The following is a 26442-nucleotide window of genomic DNA, read 5'->3' as shown; positions in this document are numbered from 1 at the left end:
GAATGACCCACCCGAGGCCACAAAACCTAAAAGTGAATTGCACCAAGTCTCCTGCCACCTTCCCCAGAGTTCACTCTGCTGCATCCACTTGAAAAGACTTCAGTACTTTTCCATTCCTGCTAAAACCAGGTCAGTTATTGGTACATAATTCCAGAAAAGGAATGACCGAAAAACAACAGTTTTCCCAAGGAGAAGGTCAAGAAGACAAAATAGGGAGACACACATACCATTCGAGAGCCAGGCTGGTGCATGATTGTCCCCCCAGTGACGTACGCAGCTCAGGTACAGGAAATTGGTCACATCAACCAACTAGATACTAGCAATGGGTTTTTAAAAATTAAGCTTTATTCCTTGTTTTTTGGCATCAGAGCTAACGACTGATAGAACGTGCCACTTCAAGCCACTCAAGAGTACCAGGGGATACCCCCACCCCCCAACACACGTCCCCGCAGATGACACATAGTACAGAGTAGACCCATGGCTGCAGCCTGTAGTACAAAAGACGATGAGTCTTTCCTAAAACAAGCTTCAATTCTTATCTGAACAGCCAATCTCTGAATTTCTGTAGTGACTTTAGTCAGGCGAATCTATCATCACTTTTTAGTAAGGACATGTTGACAATTCTTAAAGCAGTTCCAATTCCTCCTGAACACTTTTATTTTATTTAACCCGACACATTGCTTGTAGATGCGCGGTTCATGTGTGATGTCACAAGCCCATCTCAGCCCATCTTCATCCAAATTCAAAACCAAACAACCCCCGCACCATCCCTGGTTCATGCACCCCTAGTCATCCAGGGGGGCCGAATTCCAAATTAAAAGGACCAACAGTACGTCCTGTTCAACATAACATGTATTAGCAGTCCTAGTCCCAGATGCTAAACTCTCTCTGATGCAATTTGGGACTTAGTCCATGTCTACATCAGGCATTTCCTCTGAATTCATAATGACTTCACAAGCTGAAAAAGACAAAACCACCATAACCCAAACTTGCGTGTTAACGATTTGGGCCTCAACTATTAACCCGTACTCTGACCAGGGGCAGCATGGCTTGGGGGTGGGGGTGGGAGAGGATGAGTGGAAGTGGTGGGCTCACTTCAGCTCAGAGGGAAATGGTTAAGGTAGTGCATACTTTCTGAAAGACACCAGACACACGGAAATGAACGATGAGACCAAGTACTAAACCGCTCTTCTCACCATATTTGCAGAAATGAGAAAAGCCGATACCATCTACTCTGCCACGTGGACCCCTTAAGGAGCCTCTAGACTTCGAAGAGACCCCCTAGGTTCTGAGACCCCCGAAAAGTCTCCTCTCTTAGTCGCAAGATACAAAAATCTGTTGGTAGGTTTCTAAATCTGACACGACTTCTCCCAAATTCAGCTGTTTTCAGTTGCTTTATTACTGTCCATCTGCAACACAACGGTGACAGTGGGCGATGGAGGGCCATCAGGAACGCCAGAAGGAGGAAGTCAGAAAGCCCTTGGGGACAGGAATCTCCTTGCGCTGCAAACATTTCTGGTCAGGGAAAGATGAAGAAAACAGAATGATTTTCCGGCAACGCTCCTTCCAACATCTAACATTTGGAAGAAGCTTTGAGGGACAGCAAGCTTCAGCGCTCCAAACAGCGGTCAACAGTGGGAAGATTGAGGCCAATGGCAGCACAGGAGACTTCCGCTTCCACGTGAACTGCAGCAGAGGACCAAGGCCAGGCTGCTGCTTATGCTGCCCGGGCCCCATCTCCACAGCCCCGTCTCATCCTTCTCCATTGCCTTCTGCTCACTCGGGCCACTGCAAAGTGGAAGTCAGGGGGCCATCCTGGCAGACCTACCACAGACTTCCAGGCTGTTGGTCACTCTTAGCCTCTGGTTTGCAGCACTGAGAAATAGGGGAGGAGTCTGGCTCAAAGTGAAGTTTGTTCTCATGGACAAGAGGGACCAAATTTCCCAGTTCCCCTGACCTGACACCGAGGAAAGAAACTCAGCCAGCAAGCAAGAAATGTATTAGTGACACCAGACTCATTAAGTATATTTTATTCATCTCTAAGGCAGTTCCCCTCAGGCAGCATGGACGATGGCGCATAAGAAGATGGAATGCCACCCCTTAAGGTGAAGGAGGAATCACAGACAAAGTTCAAAAAAATCAAGAAGGGGAGTGACTAGCCGGTTCAGTCACAAGAGCAGGTGACACTGATCTCAGCGTTGTGAGTTTGAGCCCCATGTGGGGTGTAGAGATGACGTAAATAAAATTAAAAAATCAAGAGGAAGACTGCAATCCGAGAGCCTAGAGGTCCACGACTTGTGAGACACGGGTGCCCTCGAGGTCACCAACAACTCAGAATGTGTTGGCCTAAGGACATCTTACCTCTAAGAACTGCTTGAGGCGTATGAAGGAACCCATCTGTCCTGAGCTTGTGACAGCTTCAATCCTGCAGGGAGAGGAAGAAGACGGGTCGCAGCTGTGAGTCCCACCTCTCCCTTGGAGAGGAGTTCGGGACATTGCTGATCTAGAGGAAGGGGCAGATCGAATGCCTTGGAGAGAGGTCTTCTGGACTAAGGATGCTGTCATTCTTACAAATGGTCTCAGACTTCTTTTCAAACCAGGCGATAAAGGAGAAGAGAGGACATTCCTTTCCAAGGTCTTTGCGATCAGGCAGGATGGGTGCTGCCAAGGCCTCTCCCCCAGCTGAAATGCCGGGGTGTTGAGAGGAATGAGAAGGGCACCTAAAGGCGTATGACAGAGTCAAGCAAACAGCTGGAGAAATGGATTGATTAAAGGAGTTTGACTCTCTGGGTTAATTCATGCCTGCACGTAATCACCATCTCAGATTAGCTGGGGGAGTTTGGAAAACAGAGTTAAAGAAATGTCAGCTATCTGAATCCAGGATCTTCTTAATTCATTTTTTCATTTAGCCAACGATATTTAAGAGACTCTCATTACAGATCAAAAGCATTTATTCAAATATCAAAGATGAGAAGGATAAGAGAAGATGTCACACTTAATACAGGTGCTTTTAACTGAGTCAAACCCAGTATGTCACGGGACACAAGGGCCTCTGATGCCATGTGTTTCACCCACTGAATCCCATGTTGTCTATTCAATATGCCACATACCTGGGGAAGTAGTCTTCTTTGATAAGAAGTATCATCTTCCAGAACTGTACCTGGTACTGCTTCATGAGGGCATTCCCACACACCTACAGGGAAAGACAGGCACCGTCAGAGCTGAGAAAGCAAGTTCACGCTCATGCGAGAGATCCATAAAGCACACGGCCCTTTGCCTCTTACTCCTACCAAGAATTTCAGCCACAGTGGCACTTAGCTAGCTCTGCAAGGGAGTAAATGCAAAGATCCAACCTTTTTCTGAAGCATTTCTCTGTGTATGATAATACCTTCATTAAACCAAACTGCCAAAAACCAGATATATTAGCCAACTACAAAATGTGAATCAAACTTATTCTTCTTTGATTCTACTAAATGGAAACCTTTCTGAAGGCATGGCACTCCTCCCAACCATAGTAAACAGAGCACACAGAACATCACCATGTTCTCAAATTCATTCGTGATCTCTGCTCATGTCATGTGACTTCAGGAACTCTAGGGTGAATGGAAGCATTTGGCATTCTAGGTTCGAGAGCCCGAATCTGTTATGGTATGTGCCCCAAGCCTTTAACCTTTAAGAAATGACTCCTTTCCACAGAAACCCTGACCCTCATCCTATAGTGGTGGCCCCTCACAGGCAGACAGGACTGTAAAGAACCTTCTGGACGAGGGAGATAACTGACCCAAACTAGCCGATCGTATTTGTTCTCCCAGGAATGAGGGATCACAAAGAGGGGATGCCAGGTCCACTACACTGGGGGGCCACACTGAGGCAGAGGGCCATAGCCCAGGATGGCCAACTTTTCCACTGTCTACAGAGAACTAGAGAAAGTTGGCCTATGGAGCGAGAATGAGGCAGCCTGCAGGAAGAGCACAGGTAGGACCATGTGGCTCCAGAGAGACTCTTGGTACCTGGTGACATTCTAGTTCCTCGTTCCAGGCCCACATGACAGTTGACTGTACATTCTACCCTTGGCTCTGGGCGTCAATTCGCTATCCCTAAAACAAACGTCCCTTTCAGCTTGTGCTGGGATGTAGTTTTCTTCTTCTTCACAATAAGAAGACAAGCACACAGAGAAAGCAGCACAGTGGGAAGAAAACCCAGAAGGCAGGTGTCTCTTTAGCACTCGGGGAAAAAAATGTGTGACACTGGACCCTAATGCTGCTCACCATCAGCCTCTCTACTGCCTCCCAGTCCAGGTCACGCGGTGACCGAAGGCCGCTTCAACCACGGTCTCTCTCATGTGAGAACTGCATTACGTACCTCCAAGAAGTCAAAGAGGAGAGTGGCTGTCACATCTGACAGGGGCTCCATATTTAAGATTTGTGCCAACCAGCGCCAGCCATGATTTAAGCCATGAGGATGAATCTGGGAAGGGAGACACTTGGTCAGGATTTGATCTCATTGTATCCAGAGACCTAAACCCCCAAGGTTATCCTCTAGCCATTACTAAGTGACATGAACCACCAGATCACCGAAATCAAGCACATGCCGCAGGGCAGAAACACCACAAGATGAACAAATTCTGTTTTCAAATGTCCCAACACACTGGAACCCACACATTCTTTACAGGAACCCCTAGTCCACATGTGGCAGCTTTGGTTTCAGGGGTTCCAACAGCTACTCGTATAGATATTTTATTTATTATTCTTGGTACCTTTAGCACAGAACCTGGGACACAGCAGGTACACGATAAAAACTTGGATTTGATCCACTACGGCCCCTTCTCTTTAGGTCCCCAGGTATGCTAACTTCTCCATCTCTCTAATCTGTATCCTTTGAGAAAAGCACTGGGCTGGCAGGTCAAAGCCCCGCCCCCCCACCTCCCCGCTGTGGCTTTGTCACCGACAGTGTGTGTCACTATAGCTCGCTGAGACTCCATCTGCTCATGTGACACGAGGCACCAACCAGGCCTAAAATTACACTGAGTTGGGGCACCTGGCTGTCTCAGTCAATAGAGCATGCGACTCTTGACCTCCGGGTCATGAGATAGAGCCCCACACTGGGCCTAGAACTTACTTTAATACCACCACCACCACCACGACCACCACCACGACCACGACCACCACCACGACCACCACGACCACGACCACCACCACCACCACCACCACGACCACGACCACCACCACCACCATGACCAACACCACCACGACCACGACCAACACCACCACCACCACCACGACCACCTGATACTGTATCATTTTGATCACTCCTCTTCTAATCTTTTTTTTTAATTTTATTTATTTATTTGACAGAGAGAGAGACAGCCAGCGAGAGAGGGAACACAAGCAGAGGGGAGTGGGAGAGGAAGAAGCAGGCTCCCAGCGGAGGAGCCTGATGTGGGGCTCGATCCCAGGACTCTGGGATCATGCCCTGAGCCGAAGGCAGATGCTTAACGACTGAGCCACCCAGGCGCCCCATGATCGCTCCTCTTCTAATAGAATCTTTTAACCTTAATGACTGGTTTACAACAGACTCTCATCTGGTAGACCCTCTTACAAACCCAGTTCTTTATCTATTTTTTAAAGATTTTATTTATTTATTTGACAGAGAAAGAGAGAGAGCGCGCACAAGCAGGGAGAGCAGGAGGCAGAGGGAGAGGGAGAAGCAGCCTTCCCGATGAGCAGGGAGCCCGATGCGGGCCTGGATTCCAGGACCCTGGGATCATGACCTGAGCTGAAGGCAGACGCTTCACCAACTGAGCCACCCAGGTGGCGCCAAACCTAGTTCTTTAAAGGCTCAACTAAGTCAATCTTCAAACAAATAGCTTTGCTGATCCCAGTTTCCAACATCAACTTCTCTAAAGCACACCGAGGGAGCAGTGACACACACTAAGCTCTCGTGTAACGAGCCTGCTCCCGCGGCAAGAAGGGCAACAGTCCCCGTGGACAAAATACACCAATACGGCGTGATCGCTCACTACCGGTAGCAGCCTCTTCTACTACCTCTTGGCGGCTTCCATACGGCCACTGTAGCTGGATGATGGCAGCGTACAGCCGGATCATACCAGACATGCGTTTTAGAAAGTTGTCCTGCTGTTCCACTTTGGAGTCCTTCACTTGGTAGCCAAGCATCCTGTGTGGGAAGAAAAAACTCAGTGTGACAAAGGCCCAAGTGAGGGTGACAAATCACTGACTTTTTGTGGCTTAAAGGAACAATCTAGTACTATTACATTGTTATTATTATCATTATTATTCTTTTAAAGTAGGCACCACGCCCAATGTGGAGCTTGAACTCACCACCTCGTGACTGAGAGCTGCATAATCTACAACTGAGCCAAACACGTGCCTCTATTTTTTCTTTTTAAAGGAAGCTCTAGGCCCTACGTGGGGCTCGAACTCGCGACCCCAAGATCAAGAGTCGCACACTCCACTGACGGAGCGAGCCAGGCTCCCCGAAGTCACAGGACTGATGGATATCATTACCCCATTTGCAAACAAGGGAAACGATGCTCAAAGAGCTTATTTTGCAAATCATTAGATGATGAAGCAGGACACAATTCTAAAACCCCCGGATTCTAGATCCAGTATTCTTTTCCCTAAACTATATTAACTACTGCAATTGAACCCACAAATCCCAAAGCAGCCAGTCTGTATGAAAGACACTGGATTCTCTGATAGAACGTTCCAGGTATGTATGAGGTGCTGTGAAAGGAGGGAGAATGAACCCTAGTTCTCTTTTTTACCCCCTTAAGATTTATTTATTTATTTTAGAGAGAGAGAGAGACACACACACACACAGAAGAGTGTGTGTGCGAGCAAGGGGAAGGGCAGAGGGAGAGAGAGAGAATCTCAAGCAGACTCGGCGCCCAATGCAGAGCCCAACTTGGGGCTTGATCCCACAACCCTGAGATGGTGACCTGAGCTGAAACAAGAGTCAGATGCTTAACCGACTGTGCCACCCAGGTGCCCCTGAACCCTAGTTCGATTTGTATTTCATTCAGCCCCTGAGGAGAGTGAGGAGAGAAACGACCTCACCTCTGATAGTCTTCCAACGCCATTCCCTCCTTGAAAGCCGGGTAGAAGGGGACAGAGTAGGGGCACTTCCTGTGGAGGTGAGCAAGAATGAGGTCGCCCACTCTGGGGTGGAGCTCCCAGATGCCGGACGCCACAACCGCGATGGGGAACGCTGCTTCATGGTGAGAGGCCACCTCCTCCTCTCCTTGTTTCTGGGGGAGCGGAGACAGGACCACTGTAGTTACTATGGAGAAAAGCTTAAAGGCTGCGCACCAGCCTCTCTCCATACCTCTGGCAACAAGGTTTCTCACCACAAACTTCTCTGCCAGCTTGTACTGGACAAAGTCCAGGCCCTGTGGGTTCAGAGTGACAGACACGGAGCGCCCGCCACACTGAACGGGTTTTCCAGAGAGCAGGCTGTGGATCTTGTCAAAGACCTCCTTCAGCTTTGAGCCTGGGTGGGACGGAGATAAAGTTGGTTAAAAGACTCAACTGCAGACCACTCTGCTTCTCATCATTGCAGTAAGAAGGCCTCTACAGAAATCTAGCCACGCAGCCTTACACAAGGTCAGAACTTAAAGCAAAATACCGTTGCAGAAAAATATATGACACGCAAATAAAATATGTGTCATCTGGGATGCAGAAGTACATGAGACATGGTACTATTTCAAAGGAATTTCTTGTTTGGGAATGAACACATTCTGAAACTGACACACCAAACAGGGGAAAACAGTACGAACAGGAGTGGAATGGCTACAGATCCCATGGGCTGTGGCCGACCCTAGAGGAGTCATTTGCATCTCTGGGAAAACCCTTCTAAAGGATCTTCCCAGCTCTCAACGATTCCCCCTTCTCTGGGACCTGCCTTCCTCCATTCTCCGACACACCGAGGTGGGCTCGTGATGGCTATATTTGTATTCCAGATCCTGTGTGCCCCAGCCCCGCGTGGGCTACGGTTTGATGAGGAGTGACCAGCTGAGCCAATCAGGCAGCTGACTGAGTCACCTCAGTGACTGGAAGTGGCTGGCCCAGTGACACACGTGCTCACGAACACGAGGGCCCTGCACCTGCCAAGTGGTCCGAAGAACAGTGGTCTACCTAATTAGATCAGAGAGATGCAGAGGGAAGACGAGAGAAAAGGTTCCTAAGGTTTCTTGCTCCTGAGACCTAGCCCCATTTCTGCCAGTAGGTTCTGAGAAACACCCCTGTAGCTTTAGAATAAATGCCCTTTTTTTGGGCCTAAGCAGATCTAAATTGGTCTCCATTACTCAAACCTTACTGAGATACCAAAATAGTAGCTCCCACTCCTGCTAAGTCTCACTTCAGTACTGCTTTACCAATGGTTTCAAAGGACCAAATTTCCTATCAGCCTTGCTCTGTGCTGCTCCAGTTAGGAAAGTCAGCTCCCAACCCTCTACCGGGCATGGCCTCCCACACTCCATATGCCATACCAGCACCAGAGAGATTTATTCTGCTCCAAATCTAACCACTCATGGAGGTCTGCCTTTCAAGAGGCAGGAATTAGACCATCTCTTTCTCCGTACTCAGCACGTACTGAGCACTGACTCCAGAGCATGTCTGTATCTGGCTCTTCAAAGAAGTAACCGTGATGGTGTGGACAGAGGGAACATAGGAAATTTGCAGTAGAGTGCAGGACAGCAAAACTAGAGCCTGATCAGAAGTGAAGAATAAAACGGAGGACTGGGGAGCCCGAGGAGAGCAGTGAGGGGGTGGCGTGGCCATCAGGTCAACTGCTGTCAGGTCCCCCACTGCTGTTGGGAGCAAAGGAAATGCACTTTATTAAAGTCCAGAAGGTGATTCGTGTTTATTTATTTATACCTTGTCCTGATCCAGAGAGGACTTCAGGCAGCAGAGTGATATGTAAGTTCTGTCACAGCACCTCTCATGGGCAACAGGTGCACCTTGTCTACACTCTCTAGGCAACGAGTGAGTCAGGGGAACCGGGACCCATGCTAAGTCAGAGCAGCTTTCCAGCTGTTCACGCTCACCAGCCACCGGGCAGCACGGCTTGTAACCTGGAGCTTCCACAGCCAGAGCTCTATGAAAACGAACCACTGTTTCCGAACGAGAAAAAGAAGGGTTTTTCCCCTGTCTGGTTCTCACTCTCTATAGCTCAGTCTCTGGAGAGAACAGGAAGACATTCTAAAGTATTAAAGCAGGGGCGCCTGGGTGGCTTAGTTGTTAAGTGTCTGCCTTCGGCTCAGGGCGTGATCCCGGCGTTCTGGGATCGAGCCCCACATCAGGCTCCTGCCATTGGAGCCTGCTTCTTCCTCTCCCACTCCCCCTGCTTGTGTTCCCTCTCTCACTGGCTGTCTCTCTCTCTGTCAAATAAATAAATAAAATCTTAAAAATAAATAAATAAATAAATAAATAAATAAATAAATAAATAAAAATAAAGTATTAAAGCAGGTTTCGAGCTTGGACAAACTAATATAGGACAAAACAAAGAACTTGAGTCACATCCTAGGTCCCCGGAGCGATGTTTTCAGCAGGGATTTTCAACTTCAGGTAAGAGCCTTCCTAAAGAATTTACTGTTAATATGCAGCTTATTTATGAAAAGCGAGTCAACCCACACATAATGATTACCTTCTACGTGCTGAAGAAGAAACAAAGAAGAGTAAGACATAACTTATACATGCCTGATCCAATGTCACTTGTCTGAACAGACTCTGTCTACAGGAACCTTACAGATGAGCAGATCCGGAGTTTTAAAAAAAATACCAAATGAAGCGAAGGGCCACGTTCTTAACTCCTCTGACTAACCTGCAATGGTGGAGATTTGGCTCACAGGGATGGTGGCAGCCTTCTGGAGGTCCATCTTTATCTTTTTGGCCTGCCAGGAGAGAAGAGTGAGAGGGTAGGCGGTGTTTAGAAGGGCTGAGTAGATGCCAGTAGGATTAGGGAATGTGACATGCTAGTGACATTCCTTTGGGACACGAGGCTGTTCAGAGCACTACCAGGCCCGAAGGGTTCCCGACCTACAGCCCTCCCTACCTGACTGTCTTTGCTGTTGGTCAGCTCCTCAAAGGCCAACACGCACTGACTGGAAGCGTCCTGAAGCTGTTGGTACCACTGCATCGTACTGTCTTGTACCTTCACCTGCAGGTCTGAGGAGAAAAGAGAGGCTTTCGTAATAGCTAGAATTCACTGAATGCTTTTAAAAAATATATATTTATTTAAGTAATCTCTACCTCCAACATAGGGCTCGAACCCACGACCCAGAGATCGAGAGCCACATACACGCTCTTCCGACTGAGCCAGCCCAGCCCCTTCACTGAACACTTACTATGGGCCAGGCGCTGTTCTAATCAACTGATACAGGTATTAATGCTTTCACCGTCACAACAACCCTACGGAGTAGATACCATTATTATCTTCATTTTCTAGATGAGGAAATAGGCATGGAAAGGTTAATTTGCCAATGTCACATCCCCAGGAAGTAGAAAAACTACATTCCCACGGACCTGGCTGCAGAGCCAGCGCTCTCAAGCATTACGCTATTCTGACTCTCTGATGCAGTAAGTGAGACTATTGTGTACATATTTATTTTACACTTGATCTTAGCCAAACGGCTGCAAAGCAACTGTTATTTATTTAAAAAACTCAGAGCAGTTGGGGCACCTGGGTGGCTCAGTCGGTTAAGCGTCTGCCTTCAGCTCAGGTCATGATCTTGGGGTCCTGGGATCGAGTCTCACATCGGGCTCCCTGCTCAGTGGGGAGCCTGCTTCTCCCTCTTCCACTCTCCCTGCTTGTGTTCCCTCTCTCTCTGCCTGCCGCTCTCCCTGCTTGTGAGCTCTCTCTCAGATAAATAAAATCTTAAAAAAAAACAACAAAAAAACCCCCAAAACTTCAGAGCAGCAAAACTCGGGATAATACATCTACTAGAATGATACAGAATTTCAAGTCCTCGTGGCAAATCTCTGGCTCGGCATCAACCAAACTGAATGTAAGTTCAGTAAAACTTCAGTACTGAATTTTACCTTATGTAAAAATTCTGCTATATTGTCCTGAAACTTAACACTGTATTTAAACACATTCTGGTTTCCTTTCACATTCTGGGTTGAATGACAGTATCTACGTCAATACCCACCTTCATTCTGTTTCCCTCCTGGGCCCTGGCTGGGAGCTGGGGTCTCTCTGGGGACCTCCGGCCCCTGCTGCATCTTTGACTCCTGCTGTTTTTCTTGGGCCGCCTCCTCATCCTGCCTCCTCTTGTCTTCACAGGCCCTGGCGATCTCCTGCTGCAAGCCTGTAAGGAGGTCCCGCATTTCCTGCAGGGCTCTCTCCGCCACAGCCTGGTCCTCTGCTGTGGGAAAGCCGTTCTGTCGGGGGGACAGAGACAGAGCTTAGGTCTGTTCCCTAGGCTCCTGTGAAGCCGAATGACAGCTCACACTCAAGCCAACAATTTCTAAACTGGAACGTTCAACATGTTGCTACCCACTGCTTCTTGTTCTCTGAAAGGTAATCCTGATTTATCATCACAACCACAGACAGACCTGAGGATGGATTCTTCCATGCTCTCACCAACACTGGCTGGGATAATTTTTTAAGTTTATGACAACAGTCTAGATAAAAACGATGCTGTGTTTTAAATCACATTCCATATATTAATGGTGACTTTATTTTTTTTTTTTAAAGATTTTATTTATTTATTCGACAGAGATAGAGACAGCCAGCGAGAGAGAGAACACAAGCAGGGAGAGTGGGAGAGGAAGAAGCAGGCTCATAGCGGAGGAGCCTGATGTGAGGCTTGATCCCATAACGCCAGGATCACGCCCTGAGCCGAAGGCAGATGCTTAACCGCTGTGCTACCCAGGCGCCCCTAATGGTGACTTTAAACTTAATTTTAGGGGACGCCTGGGTGGCTCAGTTGATTGAGCATCTGCCTTTGGCTCGGGTTGTGATCTCAGGGTCCTGGGATCAAGTCCCATGTCTGGCTCTCTGCTCGGCAGGGAGCCTGCTGCTCCCCCTGCTTGTGTTCTCTCTCTCTCTCTCTGTCAAATGAATAGATAAAATCTTAAAACAAAACAAAACAAAACAAAAAAAACCCTTGAAGTTTCAAATTTACCAATTATATTTCTCCTCTTACAGCTGCCTGTCCTGTCCTTTGCTCATCTTTCTCTTAGTGAGATGGAGATAGAGTGATTTATTTATCCTTTTTCCCACAGATCATAAGAGCTCTCTCTGTAGCAAGGATATTAAATTTTGGTCTGCTGTAGGTATTACAAATATGTTTTCCTAAGTTATAATGTGTCTTTCGGTTTTGTGTACTCATATCTATCGATCCTTCCCATTAGGACTTCTGCTTTCATTGCTCTGCCTCCACACCTTAACATAATTCAAATATTCACCTAGAATTTTTTCACTGAATATGATTTGTCTCTTTCACAAAGATTATGGAGCTAATCAGATGAAATAATGGTACGAATTTAATCTTTACTTTTTAAAAAAATTTTATTTATCTGACAGAGAGAGAGAGAGAGCGAGCGCACAAGCAGTGGGGAGCAGCAGAGGGAGAAGCAGGCTCCTTCCTCACTGAGCAGGGAGCCCGATGCAGGACTTGATCCTAGGACCCTGGGATCATGACCTGAGCTGAAGGCAGACGCTTAACTGACTGAGCCCCCCTGGCCAGATCAACAGTAGCATGCTTTTTTGACTGAGTCAGCCATGGGGCCCCATGTATTTACTTTTTTTTTTTTTTTTAAGATTTTATTTTTAAGTAATATCTGCACCCAACGTGGGGCTTGCACTCACAACCCTGAGATCAAGAGTCACACGCTGTACAGATTGAGCCAGCCAGGTACTCCTAATTTACAAAATTTTTAAATTTAAAATTCAGTTCTTCGGGGCACCTGGGTGATTCAGTTGGCTAAGCGACTGCCTTTGGCTCAGGTCATGATCCTGGAGTCCCAGGACTGAGCCCTGTTTGGGGCTCCCTGCTCAGCAGGGAGTTTGCTTCTCCCTCTGACCCTCCCCCCTCTCATGCTCTCTCTCTTTCTTGCTCTCTCAAATAAAATCTTAAAAAAAAAAAAATCAATTCTTCAGTCACAGTAGCCGTATTTTAAGTCCTCGACAGCTACACATAGCTAATGGCTACTGTCTTGCAGAGCATAAATATGGAACATTTCCATCACCGCAGAGAGTTCTGCTGGACAGCACTGTCCTCAAGTTACCAGTTCATAGGAAATACAGGTAATAAAGAAACCTAATATAATATACCACAGGATTAGGGTTAGCAATTGCATTCTGCAGCTTTCCAGAGTGTAGGAAATTTTATAGAACCAACGATCCAGACTCTCTGATTATTAAATGGCAAGGAAAAAAAAAATAAGGGATGTAGAGTCTTGAGATTAAACGACTTAACTAAGAGACATAAACCAAAAGGTTGAACCTTGTGTAGATGTTAATGTCCCAACTGGTAAAAAAAGTTTTTAGACAGGAGCGCCTGGGTGGCTCAGTTGGGGAAGCGTCTGACTTCTGCTCAGGTCATGACCTCGGGGCTCCGTGCTTAGCAGGGAGTCGGCTTGTCCCTCTGCCCCTCCCCCTGCTCGTACACATGCTCTCTCTCCCTCTTTCAAATAAATAAAATCTTAAAAAAAAAGTTTTAGACAAGTGGAAAAATTTGAACACTGATTAGATATTTGGTCATATTAAATTATCAGTATTTTTCGGTGTGATATTAGTATTCTGGTTACGTTGATATCACTACAGCGTTATGCATGGTAGTGAAAATACAGAAACTTAAATGTTCAACAGCAGGCATTTTTTTCGAGGGATTCTGCTATGATTATATGTGGAAAGTATCCAATTCCAACAAGTTCAGCAAATAATATCTGCTATGTGTCACGGCGATACTTACAGTTTTTAACACTGCTTTAATTAAAAGCATCAAAATATTTTTAATGGTTATAGTAATCATGCACTCAAAATACAACATCAACTGAAAAAAGCAATGCACACTGCTGTTTAGGTTTTAACTTTTAACATAGCATTGCAGGTGCTCAAGAAGATATTATTGAATAACCACAACTATTTTGCAATCGGAATAAACAACTATTTGTGTAACCTACATAGGAAACTCGGTATGTAGGAGTCCAGTTTGGCTTGGGGATAACTGCCCTCCCCCACCCTCACACGCTGTCAGGGAAGAAAGATGAAATGCTCACAGGGATTCTCCCTTCAAGGTCCCTCCGAAAACCCCTCACCTCAGACGTGGCCCGAATGATCCCCGAGACGAGGCCGCACAGCTGGTTGCCTCGGGTCCGGAAGGCAGACAGGTCAGGCTTCGGCCCGTCTCTGCGCTGCTCGGAGGCATCCAGCTGCTGGTTGAGGTGCAGCACCTCCTCCTGCAGGGCGTAGAGGCTCCGCAGGCGGACCTGGCCTTCTTCCTTGCGCAGCCGCTCCTGCTCCGCCTGCTTCAGGCGCTGCTGCTCGGCCTCCCGCAGCTTCAGGTTGAGAATCTACAGACAGGGCGGTCCGGTGACTTCTCTCCGAGCCGCCCCTGGCCCTTCTCTTTCTACATCCCCCAAGCCTTGCGTGGGCTCCGTATTTTCAGATGGGCCCAGGGCAGGAAGAGGACAGCCCAAGGAGAGTCCCATGCAGGCACGATCTGGGCAGGGTCCTCCACACCGTGGGCCAACACCCCACCCTGGGCGGGTTAGAGCCAGGCACAGAAACACCCATATGGAGTCCCCCAGGCTCTGACCTTTGCTCTGTGACGATGCTCAGCTTTTAGCTTCTCTTGGTGCCCCAGGGCTTCTCTGGAGCTGCGTGAGAAACGGCAAGGAATGGCAGTCAGGCGTGCTTCCTAAAATGTCTTACCTTACCTCTCCTAAAAGCCTCCCTTCTCTTTGTGATACACTGGTCAGCTTTCTAGGTTATAAGCTTCTCTGGCTATTTTATTTTGACATTTAAGGCCTCAGAAGAAGTCCAACTCTTTCGCTTTGGGTTCCATGTGGGGAAAGAGGTGCCGCCGAGCACACTGACGGACGGTCCCACTCACCTCTTCTCCATCACTTCCCGTAAGTCCTGGAATTCTTTATGATGTTTCAGCTCCTTCCGTTCATCAAAGCGCTTCAGTTGTTCAGAGGCCATCTCGGAGAGGGCTCGCACCTTCCTCTCCTGCTCCTCTTGCCACTGCCTCAGGCCCTCCTGGAAAGGATCAGCACCTGCTCTCTGCTGCTCCATTAGCGCCTTGCTCCTTCCCCGTGGGAACACCCTCCCGTCGGTCCTTAGCTCCAGAGATACGCAAGGGCACCAACCAGCTGCTTACTTCTCAGAAGCTACACTCGAGTTGCGTCTCCCCTTTGGGTGGATGTTTAAACCCAGCTGTTTTGGAAAGCCCTTCCAATCTGCCCCATTCGGTTCATGTCACTCCAGTATCAGCTGGGAAGCACCGGTATTTACCGACATAGTGCCCAACAGCCCTGGGCTTATAAGCCTCCATCCTGGGTATTCTGATGAGGGTTTCAGATAACCAACAGAAATCCTCACTCGAATTCCATAGACATGCTATGCACATTCCTATCTCACTCCTTTCCTCATCTTACCATCTCTGCCTCCATCTCCTCCCCCACCTCCACTTAGGAAAGCCCCCTTCCTGTATTCCGAAGGGTATCAGGTATTCCATTTATTGTTCACCAGAGAACTCTCATGTGGTTTTTAAGGGTGATGTGATTAACTATCAAAATTTAAAGTGTATGTATCCTTTGACACTAGTTTAATTTTAGGAATTTATCCTGAGGAAATATTTGCAAAAGCATGTCCAAAGATATATGTACAAGGATGCTTACAGCAGCCCTGCTGATGATGGGAATAAATTTAAAACAATTAAAAAATCTGGGGATTGACTAAACATATTGCAGTGGGTCAGACCGGAGAGCACCTTGCAGCCTTAAGCAGGATGAGACGCTATATATACTGGCATGAAAGATATAGCAAAATATATTGTGAAGACACTATGTGATTCTATTTTAAAGCTTCCAGTGCAAGAAGGCAAAGTGACCACAAGCATATATAACCTCTCCCCTGAGCCTCTGTTTAAATAGAGTTGGGAAGGAAAAAAAAGACTCAACAACACAGAGCACATGGGATCCTCAGCAGGGAAAAACTTTCAACACACTTCTGGAAGATAGAAAGTTTCTGTGCAGGACTGTGGACTGACAGAGCAGGGGTGAGAAACCGTGAGGACGCACGCACGCATGCACACGCGTGCACACACACGAGCAGATTACGCCTCTCAGGGAGAGAGCCAACCCAGCAGAACCTCAAAGAGGCTCCAGACTGGGAAATGCCAGGTCTGAAATCAGGTGGGGTTCACGGGGCTGAAAACAAAAACATCAGCTGAATGCTTGTGGACAAAATAGTCAACCCTTGCCCCCACCCCGAAATCATGAGATCAGAACAGCCAACAGTCAGGCACGTGTGCTATAATGATTTTTTAAAAATATCTTTTCACCTGCTTCCTTGCCTGTATCTTTGGTAAAATACCTCTACTTTGGCCCATTTTGTACTTGATTTGTTTTTACTGTTGCATACTGTGTAATGATTTAAAAAGAGATCTGCACATTCTCTGAAACCCTCCCATCTCCTCCACTTCAACCTGAGCAGGGCTTCAAGACTGCCCTGACCAAGAGAACTCGGGAAAGAGAATAATGTTACACAACTTCCGAGACTAGGTTATAAAAGGCCACACGGCTTGGCCAGTATTTCTTAGGATGCTGCTCTCGGAACCTGACCTTCACGCTATGAGGAAGCCCGGCCATGTGGAAAGGGCAGGGCAGATGTTCCAGCCAGCAGCTAACTTCAACCACTACCCAGGTGATAGAAGAAGCCTTTGTTTTGTTTTTAAAGGTAAGTTTTTTTGGTTTGTTTGTTTAAGATTTTATTTATTTGACACAGAGAGAGAGAGCACAAGTAGGGGGAGCAGCAGGCAGAGGGAGAGGGAGAGGCAGGCTGCCTGCTGAGCAAGGAGCCCGAGGCAGGGCTCAATCCCAGGACCCTGGGATCATGACCTGAGCCGAAGGCAGATGCTTAAAGACTAAGCCACCCAGGTGCCCCCGGAGGAAGCCTTTGAAAGAATTCCAGCCCCAGTCACCACAACCACATGGCCCCTAAGTGAGAACCACCTAGTTGAGCGGGTTGACCTCCAGAAACATGAAAGACAGTAATGAAATGCCAGTGGTGGTTATAAGCCACAAGTTTGGGGGCAATTTATTACACGATCACGCATACTTCCAGCCAAAAAAACGGAGAATTCTTCCCTGTAAGAAAATGAATAGGGGGTGCCTGAGTGGCTCAGTTGGTTAGGCAGCTGCCTTCAGCACAGGTCATGATCCTGGGGTCCTGAGATTGAGCCCCAAGTCAGGCTTCCTGCTCGGCGGGGAGACTGCTTCTCCCTCACCCTCTGCCCCTCCCCGTCTTGTGCACACACGTGCGCGCGCGCTCTGTCAAATAAATAAATAAATAAAATCTTAAAAAAAAAAAAAGAAAAGAATGTAAACAAACTGGAGATAACTGGATCGGCTAGCATGGAGGCTGGTATTCCAGAACAATACCCTAGGAATGCTGACACTCAGGAAGTCCAAAAGCATAATAATCTTGTTCCGGACTATGCACCTGGAAGCCTTGGTCCAACCACTGGCAAAGAAAGGTCATTAGCTATTTGAGGAAACTCTGTACCCTAGGAGATCAAGGTGAGCAAGTGGAAAATAATGAATCTAGAAGAAACAGATATTTCAAGGAACACAATTAAATCTGAAAAAAAGGACTCTAGTATGATATGAGAACAAAATGCTCTAAAAAAAGAACAAGTGAAGAATAAGAAAAAGCTCACGAAAATTAGACCTATCATTTAAAAAATACATATATACGTATTTTTTCAAACAACAATGGAGGGATAAAATAAAGAAATCTTCTGGAAAACAGAGAAAGACAAAAGGACAATGAGAGAAAGACTAAGAGAAATAGGGAATTAATCTAGGAGATCCCATCTCTGATTAATAAAAGTTCCCAGAAAGACAGAAACAAGGAAATGGAGAGGAAGAGAAACTAATCAGTGGGAAAAAAAACGTTCCCAGAGATGAAGGACTAAGTCGTCAGCTGAAAGGGCCCCACCTATCCAGGATCTGATCAGTCCTCACCGGGCACATTGCTGGTTTCTACCTACATTGTACTTATTTCTCTTTTTTACTCCTCTCTCTCCTCACCAGTGCCGAAGCCCCATGAGGGCCTGGATTCGTGTCTGCTTTGCTCCCTATTTTCTCTAGACCTGGAACAGCATCTAAGGGCTCCATAAGGACATGAGAGCTTGACGACTATTGGTTGACTCAGTGAATGAATGAATGAGGGTAAACACCAGAAGACTTTCACTTTATAAACTCACATAATCCGTGGAAATGTTTACAAAATCATGCATTGTTTTTCTAATTAAAAAATAATCAAGTCAGCTCTTTGGGCTCAGATCTAGTTGCTGGTGACATGGCGAAAGGCACCCAGAGGGCTGGAATCTTCTGTAAATACAGGAGCGGTTATGGTGCCTCCCTCAGGAAAATGGAGAAGATGAAAATAAACCAGCACGCCAAGTACGTGTCCTCCTTCTGTGGCAAAACCAAGATAAAAAGACGAGCTGTGGGGAGCCGGCACTGTGGTTCCTGCATGAAAACGGCAGCTGGTGGGGGCCGGACCTAAAGCATTTGAAACACTGCTAGCCTCTAATAAATGGGTTCCTTTATGTAACAAAATTACATTGGTTTGTTGTTAAATTTATGAATTAGGTGTTCCAATTTCTGTTGTCTTAATTTTGTTTTCTCAAGAGACCTGGGAGTTAAAACCCTTCTAGTTTTTATTGGAAAAGCACGAAAAAATAATAAAGTCAAAGGAATTATTAAGATAGTGTTATTCTTTCCTCAGGAGGCAGTTAAGATCCATCTTCTCAGTATAACCTTATCTGACAGCCCCAGATCATCTTCAAATATGTAAAACAGAAGAGCTAGGATCTGAACCCAGATCTCCCTTCAGAGCGCTCACTGGAGACTGCTACGTTACACAATCTCCCCAAATGAATGGGGAGCTACTGGCACGGGGGTCGTGACGATTAGCATGAGGTGGACATCCGCAATGCCTGAAGAACTGCGTTTGCATGTGGCTCCCTCGGGCCAAGCCTGCCTTACTTCCTGGGTCACTTACTGTTCCTCTCATCCTGTGCACCAGCTCATACATTCGGATGCAGCCTTCCACTTTGATCCCCCGGGAGGACTGAAGGACCATAGATTCTGTATGCTGGGACTCATGTTTGCCCTACAGAGACAAAAATGGAAAAATCAGGCATTCAAGATGCTAAACTTGGTGTTATCCCTTCTAGACGAAAACCCCATCCCTACTTACGAGCAGTAACTCTAAGAACAACAATAAACAATTTAGGTTAGAACCAGTGTGCTCTTCATGATGTTGACCTTGTTCTAACTGTTTTCCTTAGTAAAGGAAATAATAATATACATTATGTTTATATAATAATATACAAGCCAATAAATGGTTTGTTGCTTTGGAGGTTTTTTGTTTTGTTTTTTTTTTTAAATTTTGCTTTGGCTTTTGGTTCGCTTGTCTATTTGATCTACCCAGATTTTTCCCCTTTCTTCTGATAGTGTCCATTTGTGCTGAGGTGGTTTGGATGGAGCAATCCCAACCCACAGGCCGTTCTTCCACCCTCCTCTGTCAGAGATAATCATGTGATGAGCCTACCAATCAAAGTACTCCATCCACCCCCCACCCCCGCCCCGTGTCCCAGCATCTACTTCAAGAATGAGGCTTATGCCCCAAGCTAAGCCAGACCCCATCTCTGAGCTTTTCTGATGGAGTTATCTGGGAAGGCTTAATACTTTTGGGGATGCTAGCCTAAGATGCGCATCTAGGGTTACTAATGGCCATCTTGCCACAGGGAGTCTATATGAACAATGAAACTACAAAGAGTTAAACAGAGAGGAGAGGCAAAGCCCCGTATACGGGTCACTGGATCAAGTCAGAAATAATGTAAAGCAGAGACAAGCAGAAAGGATTGCCTGGATCGAACCAATTCTGAATGCATTCGTAGACTTCATGGTTATATAAGCGAATTAATTAATTCCTTTTTCTCCCTCTTGTTTTGCTTAAGCTAGTTTAAACTGGGTTTCTGTTAAACACCAAACGTTCCTAAATGACACAATAACCCATTATGTGAAGCCATCTAAAACTTTACTTAAACTTGAAGAATGGGGGCACCTGGGTAGCTCAGTAGCTTAAGCGTCTGACTCTTGATTTTGGCTCAGCTCATGATCTCAGGGTCCTGGGAACAAGCCCCATGTCGGCTCCGCGCTCAGCAGGGAGTCTGCTGGAGGAGTCTCTCGCTCTGCCTCTCCACCTGCTCACGCACACGCTCTCAAATACATTGTTAAATAATAATAAAAATAAATAAATGAACCTCGAGAATGATGGAACTCTCTATCTGGAGAGGACCTCAGCAATTTGGCACAGTACCAGATTCCCAGATGAAGAAGCTGAGGAATGAGGAAGATGCCTGCCTGCCGGCATGCCACAGTATTGGCAGGGTCGGAACTGAGAAGTGCTCATAGAAACAAACATTTTTACAAAAATTTTTTGAAGATTTTGTTTATTTATTTGAGAGAGAAAGAGAGATATTGGGAGAACAAGTGGGAGGAGGGGCAGAGGGAGAAGCAGACTCCTGCAGAGCAGGGAACCCGACGTGAGACTCAATCCCAGGACCCTGGGATCATGACTGAGCCGAAGGCCGACGTTTAACCAACTGAGCCGCCCAGGCGCCCCAGTAATTTTTTTTTTATTTTAAAATAATTCCAATTCACAGGAAGTTGCAAAAATAGGTACAGGGAGGCTTGTGCACTCTTCGCCTAGTCTCCCCCAATCCTAACATTCAGGAATATGGTAAAATATTAAGAACAGTAAACTGATGTTGGTACAAGCCATAAAACTTCTCCAGTTGTAAAGGAACCCATTGGTGTATGTGTATCCCTCTGTGCAAGTTTATCTCATGTGTAGATTTCTGTTAACTACCAGCACAATCAAGGTACAGAACTGTCCCATCACCATAAAGCTTCCGAAGCCACACCTACCTTCATACGTCTGTTCTCTAGAACACTCTTACTTTAAGAATGTTAAGTAGATGGAATCATACTGTATGCTCCTATGTATTTGTATATACAATAACTACTTCTGGAAGTATATCCCCACCTCACCCCCACCCCCCAAAAATAAAGAAAAGACCAGAACACCACCAGTAACAATTTAACAGTTGTTAAGTAGGAGAAACAAAGGCAGGGACAAAATAGAGTCAAAAAGAGTAAAACCGCTTTTTTTTTTTTTAACAAATTATAATTTTTGTATTACAAATTACAGAACCAATGATAAGGTACATACATTTGGAGAGCAGGTATGAAATTTACTGTAAGCCTCCAGCAGCCAACACAAAAAGAGACCTCATGAGTTAAACTCCTGCAATGTTCATGAGAAAAACCAAACCAATTGCTCATGAAATGTATTACTATTTTTAGTACTAAGAACAGAGGGGAATCTCTCTCCGTTCCTCGTAAAGACAATACTGTGATGTAGTGAACCGTGTCCCTATAACAGCGACAAGAAAGAGCCATCACGATCTTCCCCAGGGTAAGGTCACTGTCGTCTGACAACGTTAAACACTTCAACTTTTCGGCCACCACTGCCTCCTGTCTTAAGCTGAACACAAACCTTACCTCGGCTCCATCTGGCGTTGCTGAGGACGACGATGAGAAGGCAGGGGTTCTGACAGGAGGTCTGGGAGCACAGGAAGGTTGGTCGAGGGCGGAGGTGGCTCTAGAAGATGCTGAGGTCTCAGAGGAAGGTGGGCTCTCTTGTGTGTGGGATAAGACATGGTCCACCACCCATCCAGAGTAGGAAGACAGCTTGGGAAGAGACATACATTCTTCCAAAACATCCTAGAGAGAAGAAGAGGGTGAAGCCCAACTTGCATGTCAACTGATTCAAGCAAACAAAAATAATTTTGTCCTTATTTTCCACTACTTGCCTTACTGGTAATCCAAGAAGGCCTGAATAAATACATACATACACACATACCAAAGACCTGATCTAATTCTATTAACAGTCAGAGATGAAGAGAAAGTAGTTTCTTAAAAATGACCCCGACTACTATCCTTTTAGAGCATCAGAATAAAAAACTCTAAGCACAGAAAAAGGAAGGACACACAAAGATGATCATCAAAGCATACTCGAAAGCAATCTAAAACATCGGAACGGAAAAGGACACGGGGAATTTTGACGTAAGCTACAGTATACACAATTGGGAGTATTAGTCATTTAAAAGTATTGAATGTGAGGGCACCTGGGTGGCTCAGTCGGTTAAGCATCCGACTCTTAATCTCAGCTCAGGTCTTGATCTCAGGGTCATGAGTTCAAGCCCCACGTTAAAAAAAAAAAGTACTAATTATGAATCCTACATTAACACCATACTTCAGATTCAAATTTTTCCCAGTTTTATTGAAAAAGAGATGCCATACATCACCGTATAAGTTTAAAGTGACAGTATGATGGGCTGATTTACATATCTATTAAATGATACTACAATAGGTTCCGCTAACATCCATCTTCTTCTATAGATACAACAAAAAGAAGAAAAGGAAAAAGGAAAAAAAAAACCCTTTCTCCTCGTGGTAAGAACTCAGGATTCACCCTTAACTTTCCAATACATCATACAGCAGTGTGAGCTATAGTCACGTTGTACATTACATCTCTAGTAACTGGAAGTCTTTTTTTTTTTTTTTAAGTTTTTGTTTTTTTTTTTTTTAAGTAATCTCTACACCCAATGTGGGACTCAAACTCAACAACCCCGAGATCAAGAGTCACATGCTCTTCCTGCTGAGCCAGCCAAGGTGCCCCTGGAAGTCCATATCTTTTGACAACCTTCCTCCACTTCCCCCTCCCCCAAGATTCAATTTTAAGTGAAAAACCAAGAGTATAAATAAATGTCTTACAATTATATAAAATAAAAACAAATGCTGATACACTGGAAGACATGAAGGAAATTTGCTACAAGTGACATACTTCTCCTTGTTCTAATCCCCTAGATTTAATCTTTAAATTAAATAATTTTTATTGTGAAAATTATAATTTTTTATGTGAAAGTAGTATATAAAAAGAGGCATGGGGGCGCCTGGGTGGCTCAGTCGGATAAGCATCTGCCTTCGGCTGAGGTCATGATCCCAGAGTCCTGGGATGGAGTTCTGCATCGGCTACCTGCTCAACGGGGAGTCTGCTTCTCCCTCTGCCCCAGCCCCACCGCTCTCTCTCTGTGTTGCAAAAATAAATAAAATCTTTAAAAAAGAAAAAAAAAAACAGGTATAGACAAGTGGTTACTGACATAAAGGCCAATGACTTAAAATAAATGGGATTTATAATAGCCTATAAAACAAGTTCTAGCCACCCTTTAATTTGCATGTGGACAACTTATTCAAGTCTACCAGTTAACTATTATCTCTATGTAACTGCCATACAGTGCTTCAGACCAGAGAAGCTTATACCATTTCACCGCAGTTATACACAGCAATTCTGGCTGAGAACTTTACTCAATGTCAGGAAAATACTACCAGGAAATATGGAAAAATGGTACAACAGTGATTAAGAGCAGTGAGTTTGGAACCAGCCTTTTTAGCTTGAGTTCCATCCCTGCATTCCACTTACCTGTATAACCATGAGCAAGTTACTTAACCACTCTGTGCCTAAGCTTCATCAGTTCTAAAACGGAATAATAAAGGATCCACCTCAAAAAATTTGGAGAGGATTAATAATAGCTATAAGTGGCTTAGAAGAATACCTGGCACGTAATAACTACTCAAAAAGTGCAAGTTATTACTTTACTTAGATCAGCGGTTCTACAGCAGGATCAATTTTACCCCCCAGGGGACAGTTGGCAATGTCTGGAGACATTTTTCGTTGTCATCGCTGGGAGGGTGCTATTGGCATCTAGTTGGCGGAGGCCAGGGATGCTGTTAAACATCTTGCTGTTGCAACACAGCAGCAGCAGCCCCTCACAACAAGGAATTATCCGGCTCAGCCCAAAGTGTCAATAGTGCTGCAGCTGAGAGATACTGACCTAGATCATAGGTACACATCCCACGTGCAATAAACAGATACTCAATCCATGGAGAATAATCCGGACACAGAAGCAAACAGGCTATATGCACACTTTATAAAGCGATGAGACTCATTTTCAAGACATAATAGAAATAACGGTGAAACAACACCCTTTTCCTCATTCCTTACACCAAAATATATTCCAGGGCCAAAGTTGCAAATGTAAAAAATAAAACCATACATACAAAAACCACCATACACATAAAAAATTTCAACTGACAAACTAGAAAAACTATATGCAATATATAGCACAAATAAAAGGCTACTGTCATCCCTAGTACATAAAGAACTTGTAAAATTTGGGGTGAAGAAAAACTCCAATAGAAAAATGAACAAAAGACATAAACTGTCAATTCACAAATAAAGATATAAAATTGGCTCCCGATGGGGCACCTGGGTGGCTCAGTCAGTTAAGCGTCTGCCTTCAGCTCAGGGTCCTGGGATCGAGCCCCGCATCGGGCTCCTTGCTCTGAGGGGAGCCTGTTTCACTCTTTGCCTGCCACTCCCTCTGTTTGTGCGTGTGCGCTCGCGCTCTCTGACAAATAAATAAAATCTTTCAAAAAAAAAAGATTAAAATTGGCTCCTGAATATATGAAAAAAATGTTCAATTTGAATTTAAAAAGGCATTGTAAAACAACCCTGAGATCTCATTCTTACCTATTAGACAAGCAGAAATTAAAAGTGTAACAATACATTGTTGGCAAGGCTGCAGGCAAAAAGGCATGATCCTGCACTGCTGACTGGAAGGCAATTTGATGCATCCATAATGGGGGGTGGGGGACATCTATGTGTAACTTTTGACCCAGCAATCTCAAGTCTCAGAGTTTATCCTGAAAACACACTTCCCACACAAGGAAAATACACACACACAAGGTTATAAGAAATGGATTACAACTCACTGACTAAAACAGGAACCCAGGAGTACATGATGATATAAATATCATTAAACAGGGGAGAAAAGGACGCTCTTCCTTACAGAATGCCAACGAGCACGCGTAGAAGGAATGGTGGACATTAAAGAAACACCATATGGTTACCTCACGGGGTGACTGATTCAGGCAGAAATAATGAATGCCAACGGTGGAGGTTTGACGAGGAAAAGGATACTGGCGCAATCTTGGATTACCTCCCCACGAGATACTAATCAGTTAGAAAAGGAAAAATGACGCATTTTAAGTGTGGCTATCTGGCAGGTAACAATGTGACCAGGTGATCAAGGTTAGGATTCCCAGCACTGGGGTGGGTTACAACATATGTATGCTTCCTGATATGACTGAGAACACAGCATTATTTCTATGGTATTCCTGCCAAAAATGCACAGCTTAACTCTACACCAGACAAACCCATGCTGGGATTCATCCTACCGAATGCAAGGTAGGTATTCCTTAAAACTGCCAGTGATATTAAAAGACGGGGAAATGCTTTAGAATTGTTCCACATGTAAGTTAAAGTGACAGGACAACATCCTATCTGTAACTAATTATCAGCAACTTGGGTACAGGAGCTATGCCTTAACCTTGTCTACTGCCCTGCAGTCTAGTGCTTGGGTTTGCAAATTCTCGGTACAGGGACCATACCCCCATTAAACTTTCCAAGTCTGCCCAATGTCATCTAGAATTTTGGTCTTTTCAATAGGTTAGGTCATATCAATCGTTTTCCGCTAAACGTGGATCTCCTAGCACAAGAGACGTGCAGTAAATAACTGACCCCAAGAGGGTTGCTTTGACAACACAGCGGAGACGCCTAACTCTGGAGGTGGCAACGAAGCCCTTAGAGAGAGGAGCACCTTTGAAATAACAGGAGCTCCCTGAAAGGGTAGAACAGGCAGCAGAGAACAGAAACTCTAGGACACGGAGACGCACACACGGGAGGCAAGAAACAAATGCGGGTTGTCAGAAAAAACGCACGTGTTCCCAGCGCAGGACGCGCTACAGAACAGCAGGGTCCCACGGACAGGAGCCGGAAGAGCACCGCCCACTCCGGGACTCACCTCGCCTCGCAGCAGCCAGTCTCGGTGGTAGCAGAGTCGACCTTTGTCGGAACTGCGCAGCGCCTGCAGAGTCTCCCAGCAGCGACCCTCAGACGGCATGGCCCACCTGAGGGAGCTTTTCAGAGTCTCTGCTTGTGACAAAACAAGTCCTCGAATCAGCCGCCCGGAAACGGGCCCTAGCTTCC

The 26442-nt window shown here is 45.7% G+C and overlaps 1 protein-coding gene across 1 annotated transcript; it reads right to left on the bottom strand.

Annotated features, from left to right (window-relative positions):
• Nucleotides 1-323: 323 nt before the first annotated feature.
• GLE1 (GLE1 RNA export mediator) lies at nucleotides 324-26442 on the bottom strand. The gene is made up of 16 exons (XM_026514092.4): nucleotides 26258-26442; nucleotides 21834-22055; nucleotides 19264-19374; nucleotides 15080-15228; nucleotides 14783-14843; nucleotides 14283-14537; nucleotides 11168-11399; nucleotides 10072-10184; nucleotides 9841-9910; nucleotides 7367-7509; nucleotides 7077-7267; nucleotides 6045-6174; nucleotides 4363-4467; nucleotides 3111-3193; nucleotides 2362-2425; nucleotides 324-1515 (listed from the first exon to the last, which is right to left on the bottom strand). The coding sequence occupies exons 1-16, from the start codon at nucleotides 26354-26356 to the stop codon at nucleotides 1447-1449; spliced, it is 2097 nt and encodes a 698-aa protein (XP_026369877.1). The 5' UTR covers nucleotides 26357-26442; the 3' UTR covers nucleotides 324-1446.

The sequence above is a fragment of the Ursus arctos genome, unplaced genomic scaffold, assembly GCF_023065955.2.
Source record: "Ursus arctos isolate Adak ecotype North America unplaced genomic scaffold, UrsArc2.0 scaffold_18, whole genome shotgun sequence".
Lineage (NCBI taxonomy): Eukaryota > Metazoa > Chordata > Mammalia > Carnivora > Ursidae > Ursus > Ursus arctos.
This window is presented reverse-complemented; position numbering and strand designations above follow the sequence as displayed.

Bases quoted from the DNA above. Each gene is read 5' to 3' on its own strand.
- GLE1 (XM_026514092.4), bottom strand. From the start codon at position 26,356: ATGCCGTCTGAGGGTCGCTGCTGGGAGACTCTGCAGGCGCTGCGCAGT. The intron at 22,056-26,257 runs GTGAGTCCCGGA...TCTTCTCTCTAG, and splicing joins ACTGGCTGCTGCGAGGCGAG to GATGTTTTGGAAGAATGTAT. The intron at 19,375-21,833 runs GTAAGGTTTGTG...TTGTCTCTGTAG, and splicing joins CAACGCCAGATGGAGCCGAG to GGCAAACATGAGTCCCAGCA.